General features: G+C 40.7%; 2 protein-coding genes across 2 annotated transcripts in view; one reads left to right on the top strand and one right to left on the bottom strand.

Annotated features, from left to right (window-relative positions):
• Positions 1 to 5290, top strand: part of ergic3 (ERGIC and golgi 3) — a 22855-nt gene extending 17565 nt beyond the window's left edge. The window contains exons 11-12 of the mRNA XM_008284022.1: positions 879 to 952; positions 1082 to 5290. Coding sequence (XP_008282244.1) covers positions 879 to 952; positions 1082 to 1161 — 154 coding nt within the window. The 3' untranslated portion in view covers positions 1162 to 5290. The remainder of the gene's footprint in view (positions 1 to 878; positions 953 to 1081) is intronic.
• Positions 1 to 6920, bottom strand: part of romo1 (reactive oxygen species modulator 1) — a 13376-nt gene extending 6456 nt beyond the window's left edge. Inside the window, exon 1 of the mRNA XM_008284019.1 lies at positions 6915 to 6920. The gene's annotated coding sequence lies outside the window, so the exon portion shown is untranslated. The remainder of the gene's footprint in view (positions 1 to 6914) is intronic.
• Between the last annotated feature and the right edge of the window lie 1056 nt (positions 6921 to 7976).

Below are 7976 nucleotides of genomic sequence, written 5' to 3'. Positions count from 1 at the left end.
TTAAGTGGTGTATATATGATGGATGGATGGATACTGGTGCACCTGACTTTCAGCAGGTCTGTGCGTCTCCAGGCCTTATTTCACGCTTTTCAAACACATTTTTTGGCCGCACCTGTCTGAGTTGGTGCCCTGCTGTGACTGAAGGCTTTTACTCAGCGGCTATGTTCGGCATTGAGAGAAGATTGGCTAATTATAGCATCTACCAACAGTCTGGATGTGAGGCGTTTTAGAGGGCAGCCTGGATTACACCCTCCCCCTCTGAACAGCATGAGTTTCTGCATGCACACTGATCAGGACACATCACAACAAGTCAATGTTGTTAGATCTGATAAAACAGCCAATATTACTCATACTAAATGCAAAGAATGTGACTAAAGCAGTGGTTCTCTACCAAGCAGCACCAAACCAAAGCAGTGAGGAGTCAGAAATGACAATAACGTTTACCACTGCGTATAATATTGCCAAAGAAAAGCTGCCTTTTGCTATTATTATGTCCCTGATCATGCAACTTTATTCCTGTTTAGAACTGTTTTCATAATGTGTTGAGATATTACCGATATGTCTGGGAATGGGCAAAAAAATTACATTTAAATATAGAATTCGGTGCCAAAAGGTGCAATTAAAACTGCTGGTTGCACCTAAATGAGAACAGGTCAGTGTAACTAATGTAAAAAGCTAATCTGGAGCTCTGATATTAGTGATGTTCATAAAGCTGAAGTCATGGGGAAATAAGGTCAGGAGAAACAATAGTGGCAGTGAGTTCATGTTTTCTAATGATTGTGTGTTTTTTAATTATACAGGACAGTTTTATACATTGATGATGTTACAGGTTTTTTTAAAAAGTGGCTTTTTAGGTTGAATATCTTCTTACTAAACAGCTCCTTCTCTTTCTTCAGATCATTCACACACTTCCTAACAGGAGTTTGTGCCATTATTGGAGGCGTATTTACAGGTCAGTGCCTCTATTTCAACATGTTTTCGCACGCTGAAGAAGCTACACAACAGTAAAATGTTTTTCAAAGAGTAGAAGTGGACAAAGTCTGACTCTCTTGGTTCGTATTCTGTCCCCTGACTCTTGCAGTTGCCGGTCTGATCGACTCACTCATCTACCACTCGGCTCGTGCCATCCAGAAGAAGATAGAGCTGGGCAAGGCGTCCTAACAGCGCCTCCCGCTGGCCTCAACGGTGCAACGCAGACCGAGACACTGACGCAGAGACAGAAAGACAGAGAGACGTTTGAAGAAGTTTAAAAGCAGTTTGTTTTCTCTCCATCTCTCTGCCTTCTGTTGGACTGAGTGAGAGAAATACAGAGAGAGAGACAGAGGTTTTAAATCAGCCAGGCTTTCAATTCCTCTGTCTCTCTTTTCATCGTGGAAAAGCTCCGGAGAATTTAGAACGTTCCTCTCCACTGTTAAATTTGACGCCAGCAGGACAGAGACAGAATCAGACTTGTGAGATTGATCTGGAGCAGAGCGGAGGACGCCTCTTCGATTCAGCTTTCCGAGGCTTCCCAAAGGAACAGAGGGAAGCTGATTTCCTTCGTCCTGTTTACGCCCTGCCTCCTCACCAGCCAACGCTCGGATCACTGAATGTCTGCTAGGGGATCTGTGGTCGAGCCCTTCATCGAGAGGAGCGAGGAAAAGAGGGCACGGAGACTTAAAGGAACATATCACCCAATTGTTTTGTTGTTTTCCTATCAGTTACTGGCCCCCCTGTAACCGGGACTGGTGGATGTAAAGTTTGTTCCCACATGTCTTTCTGCAGAATCACTGACGTCTGATGGGATATTTTGGAATCTGTCACTTACAAAAATATTGTTTTGGTTGTGGATTTTAAGGATATGTCTGGTGATATTTTAAATTTCTTACTGTCAACAAATCCCTTGAAAAGAGCAAAACCAACAATGAACTGAGGTTCCAAATTCTGAGCTCTTATTCCTCCCATTGTTGTCCGAAATGATTAAAAACACATCAACGAGCCACACTGAGTGACATCTTCCTTCATCTACGCACACCATAGTCGCCCACATACACCAACTTGTTGCTGCAAATGCTGAAAAGAACATCAACGGTCACCTTCTCATTCACTTTTGCCTCCTGTTTAGGTAACGAGTTGTAAGAACCACCAAAAAAAATAACGTTTTAAAGGAGGTTTTTAACAAAAAATGAAAGACGTACTTGCAGGAGATTTTTCAATATTTAATCTTGGATAGGAACCAAAGGGCCTGGAGCTGAAAAAGTACTGAGAGAGAGACCAAAACATTGTTGGTTTCAGTGTTTTTGTGGGATTTGTTGTCAAGAAAACTACTGAATACAGCCACACTAGTGTTCAGATATTTCAGTCTCTCAGAAAAATCTTCACCCAATCTGGAGGGAGTAGAACCCTGATAGCTACGACTTCTACTGTTTGAGGCCGTCACTCTCCAGACATCAAGTTGTGAGTATTTGATGGTAAAAAGAAACTGGGTGATTCATCCCTTTCAAAGAAACTTGAGGCAAGCAGATATGATCTTTTACAGCAGATACAGTAAGGACACGACACAGGCAGATTGTTGTGCTCACCTGTGGAGGATTTTTGGGAAGTTGCCGTGGAGATCGGTGCAGTCTCAGTGTTGCTTTCACCTGTTTACATCGTGTGCCCAGGAGTCAGACTGGTTCATTTTCAGCTATTGCAGTGTGACTGTACAAGTCCAGCTGTTAAATATCTAACTTCCACTACACTCAGTCTGTCGGGTAAAACGTGTCCAACGGGCCATTCTCAAACTACCAAACTAACTTTTGTCCACACGTCTGCATCTGTTTAACTAATGAAGCTGCTTGTCTCAACTTTGCGCTCACATCTTGCTCTGGTTTGTTCCTGCAAACAAACACATGATGTAATGAATCACCTGCAGAGCTCGATCACACCCTGATGCAATTCATCATTCATGTGCAGTTGTTTTTCCACTCAGTCTGTGGTGTGCCAAATCTTCAGCTGTTTTATTGACTCTGGCAAATAACGTGGTCAGCCTTTATCCCACCAACTAAACTGTGATTGGCTCAGCACCAGTGGAACTGCAAAACAAAAAGAAGTAAATAATAAATGTGAAGTGATTCCACAATGTCTGGATGCTGCCAGGGCTGGAAAATTCTACACATAGTGGCTTGAAAGTGTAAGACTTTAGGATGAAATCGATCAAAAAGTTACAAACTCCTTGTTAGTCAGATTTGCAAAAAGGCCTTTATTTGTTTTAGTGCTATTCCTTAATTTTTGCCTGATTAAGGTCTTGCACTGAAACGTTAGACAGCGCACTGGAACCTGGGAAACTTCTTGATACGCTCGTTCCTTTCTCATGAAATGTCTTTGTGAAGAGTTCCTTTATCTTTAAATATAACTAAATGACATAATCAGATCAGTTTGAATGGAGGTGGTTAGGAAGAGAAATTCCTTCAGTTTTGTTTTGTATTTAAGTTGCACAAACCAGCAGCTGCAGCCAAAATTCACATCAAGTGGTTCAGTTTCTTTTGTCCCCCGACTCCAGCTGCTGCTCGCCGGCTTGGACAGAAAATATTAAGACGACGCTCAACCAGGAAACATCACTGTAGTTGTAATGACGCATCTCTCAGACTTCCTCTCTACATCCACTTGCAGGTTGTTTTTTTCTCTGTTGTTTTCAACTGAGTGATGCCAAAAGAAATTCAGTCAATTAGCGAAGTTCCCGAATTAATCAAAAAAACAACCTTTGTCCTGACTTTACCCCCAAAGTGATTATGCAGCGATTTTCAAATGAACTCTTCAGATGATCTTTTTGCTTTTGTAAATAGTGTACAGACACATCCATCACTGCCTCTGAGAAGGGACGGAGACACTTTTAATCCCAAAGCTCACTCAGATCAAGTAGGTGAGATTGACTTTTAACGTCAGGGGGACAGAGGTGTCTGCTGTTCTGCGTTTGTTTGTTTGTTTGTTTCACTCTGTGGTTAACGGGCCATAATCTGCTCCGTTAGACTGCTGTTAAACGGCACACTTATCTTGTTTGTTGTTTGCGCTGTGGGACATGTTAAAGATACACCCAGTAGCTCCAGATGAACGAATGACGGGGCAGACGGGGAGGCAGCTCCAAAACCACAAAGAAGACAGCTTATGTGGGCTTGATTCTCACTTTGTTCTGACTCACATGTTGAGTCACCATGTTGGGCCCAGATGTTTCTGCCAGTTTGATCTTTGCCTCTGTGTTTATTTTTAAGCATTAGACGGACAGAACCAGAACTGTGTTGGTTAAAAAAAAACTTTACTGACCGCACTCATGGTTTCCCATGTTTCAAATCAGACGTCATTGCTGACCGTTTTCATATTACTTACATAATTCCAACATACTATCGTTTTTTATTTTGAGCTTTGAGGTTTTAGTTCTTAATGTTGGGGAGACTCGACTCACAGTCCAACAGTGAGTCACCTTTATTTTTTGCCGTTACAGTCAGGAATCAGAAACTCTTGCTCCGGCTGTGTTCAAAGGAAAAATAAAACTAGAGTCTCACTAGACCTCAACTCGGACACAGTTCAGTTTGCTGTTAACAAATTAGCCTGTATAAAGTGTCATCAGAACAGTTCTTGCCAAAGTCATTGCTGGAAGAAGTAATGATGTCTGTTTACTATATATGTGACGAGTTAGTACTTCATATCTGAAGGCACTTTAGACAGTCAGACCAAGCAGGACTGGACCAAACCTGGTTTTTAATGGTACTCGCCTTCTGATTCAACTCTTCTACAGATTTATTAACGATGAAGCAGGGAGACGATGTAAAAAAAATAAAATCTTCTGTGAGTTTGTGACTGCAGCTCATGTCAGTGTGGCAGGTTACAACAGATGTTCTAGTACTACGGCTGTAAAGAGACACTCTGATGATCCTACGTATGAAAATATTTCTTCTCTCTGTGTTTAGAAGTCTGGTTGATGCGGTTTTGGTCATGGCAGTTCAGCTGTTGACGACTGGTTGTTGCACCTTTTAACATCTAAATCAGGGGCAGGGGTTGTGTGTATGTACACAGGTATGTGTGTGAGTGTGTGTGTGTTCTGATGCCAGTTGCTGTGTGTGAGTGTGAAAGAGAGAAATGTATTTATATTTTGATTGTCCTCAAACAAGTTTTTAAAATGACAGAAAATAAATGTTGAATACACCAGCTTCAGTTGTGTTCTGCCTTGTTGGTTTGGTTCTGATCATATAATTGAACTTCATACTGTAAAGAAGATCCTGAATGAAATAAAAAGTGGAATTTCTTAAAATCATTAATAAATAAATGAATAAATAAATAACTTTTTTTGCTGTTAATGTTTTAAGACTTACCAACAATGTAAATCTTCCACATATATCTAATCAACAGTTCAGTTCATTCTGAATCATGACAACTGCAACAAATCTGCATGAAGTTAATAGAATACAGTGAAAGGCACTTTTAATTAACTGTCTGAAATTGTCCAGATATCTTCACACAGAGGAGGAGGCTTGAAATCCTGAAGGTGAAATTAGTCAACATCCATCCATCCATCCATTATCTATACACTGCTTAATCCTACGGACAATTTAGAATTAACCTCAACGTGTTTTTGGACTGTGTGGGAGGAAGCCGGAGAACCCGGAGAGAACCCACGCTGCACGGGGAGAACATGCAAACTCCACACAGAAAGAACCCGGGTGTCCTCACCGGCGACCTTCTTGCTGCGAGGCGATGGTGCAAACCACTGATCCACCTTGCAGCCCAATTAGTTAAGATATCAAACCAATTTTATTAAGTTACCTCAACTTATGTTTAGTTTTAAATCAACTCATGCTGAAATTTGAGTTGACGTTACACAAAATACTAAGTTGGTGTAATTCCCAACATTATTGTCTCAACTCAACCCATCAAAAATAATGTTTACATCTTAAATAATTGATCTAAATCAGAAAACTGATGTTTGTTTGTTTTTAAAATCTTGCAACTATGCATTTAGTTAGAGCTGAGCCACACAGTTTCATGAACATTGATGGAGAGTGCATTGATGTAAGTTGTCCTTAAATAGATTCTTAGGTACTTACACTTTATGTGAATATTTCCTTTCCATGCTGCTTAAAACCTCCTTTTCACACATTACAGAGGCAAATATTGTACTTTCTGCTTCACGACATTTTTTCACAATGAATGATGTAAAAATATTTTAAAACGCAGCGTGTTGTTAAATATTAAACCAGCGCTTTTACTGTTTTCTTTACTTGTGTCTTACAAAAAGTAGTATTAGGACAACTATAAGATGTTAGCAGCTCCACCAAACAGGGATTTTTGCTTTTCAACTCCTCATGTGGTTTCATCACAATAAATGTGTAAATGATCCAATAACTTGACAAAAATCAAACATTTGAGGAAAAGTGTGAAAACTGACAGCACACTTTAGAGCTTGCTTTGTTTATTTTCCTTTCCTCTCCCATTATTCATGTTTGGAGCCCTCAGATTTATCTTCTGTCCCTGAATATAAAACTGGATTTAAAGTAGTTCCAACCTGCAGCAGCTCCAACAGCCCCACGCTGCTGACACACTGATGCTTCACTATTAACAGTACAATGATGGCAAATATAATCATATATCAAAACATTACTTTACTTTAATGCTACTAATAGTCATGCACTTTTACTTTTGTAGAGTTTGACATGCAGGACTTTTACTTGTAATGGAGTATTTTTATTTTAGGCTGTTTTCTACTGCAGGAACTTTTGAGACGTTTACTGGTAGTCCGAAACGCTAGAACCGCACCTGCAGAACAACTTTCAAGGCAGCGCTGACACATTGCAGTGCAGGGCCTGATGCTAATTGTTAAAACTCAGAGAAGACAAATGCTAATAGATCAAAAAGGCAGGGAATTTGTCTTCCCAGATCTTTAACTTTAAATTCACCATATGGGTGAAGAACTAAGTTACCTCCAGTAATCACTATTTTGGTGCGCTGAGAGTTAACTTTTATGGTCGTTCCTGTAAACATTTGTGCCACCTTGAACCAGAACCAAATTACTGCAGTGAAAAGCCATCGTGTTGACACTTTAAGTTCGTTCTTCCACCTCTGAATTGTTCTGTTTTTCATCCCACGGTGGCGCCCATGTTCTTCACTGTGAGCTTCATCAGTTTTCCTCTTCTTCAAACCTAAATTAAAATCTTTCTGCTGCTTCATCCACACAATATTTTGCCTCTACAACACATTTCCCAGCAGAACAATAAATCCTCTCACATCAAGGAAACAAACATGTCTCCAGGCTGAAGTGCCGCTGAGCAACAAGTGCGTATTTGCTGACCCCCGACCCCCGTCAAACACAAACCTGTGTGGGTTTTGACTGAAATGATCAGATCATTTCTCTTCACCCTGAACTAATCACCAGTAGTACATTGTTTTTCCTGAATATCATATTAAGTTTATCATCCAATAACTCCTAATAAAATAAACATTTCTCTTTCATATAAACTCATCCATTTAGTAGGTTAAAGTTCAAGCTTCGTCCTTATTTAGCAGCAGCCACTACTTACAGCGGCCACTAGATGGCAGCCGTAAGTCACACTAACGGTCCTCACACACACATACGCTCACAAACACACACACACACACGTGCACGTTAGAAACCGAGCATCTGAATGAAATTACAGTCAACTTGAGCAACTTCCTGTGTGTGTGTGTGTGTGTGTGTGTGTGTGTGTGAGCCACGCAAGACTGAGCAGTCCGGCATTACGGTCCACAGAGGATAGTTTGATACTGGAAATATAATTATGTGTCTGAGGCACAGCGCTTTGCATCTGTGTGTGTGTGTGTGTGCGTGTGTGTGTGTGTGAGAGAGATGGAATAAACTCATCCCACGAGCATTTTACGTCCTGGTAGGAACACAAAGACGTCAGAAGGCTCATGAAGAAGCATCTCCATTGTTGGGTTGTGACTTCATGTGGTCATATGCAGACAAAGTTGTAGGAGATTTGTAATCGTGA

Source organism: Stegastes partitus, unplaced genomic scaffold (assembly GCF_000690725.1).
Source record: "Stegastes partitus isolate 25-593 unplaced genomic scaffold, Stegastes_partitus-1.0.2 Scaffold338, whole genome shotgun sequence".
NCBI lineage: Eukaryota > Metazoa > Chordata > Actinopteri > Pomacentridae > Stegastes > Stegastes partitus.
This window is presented reverse-complemented; position numbering and strand designations above follow the sequence as displayed.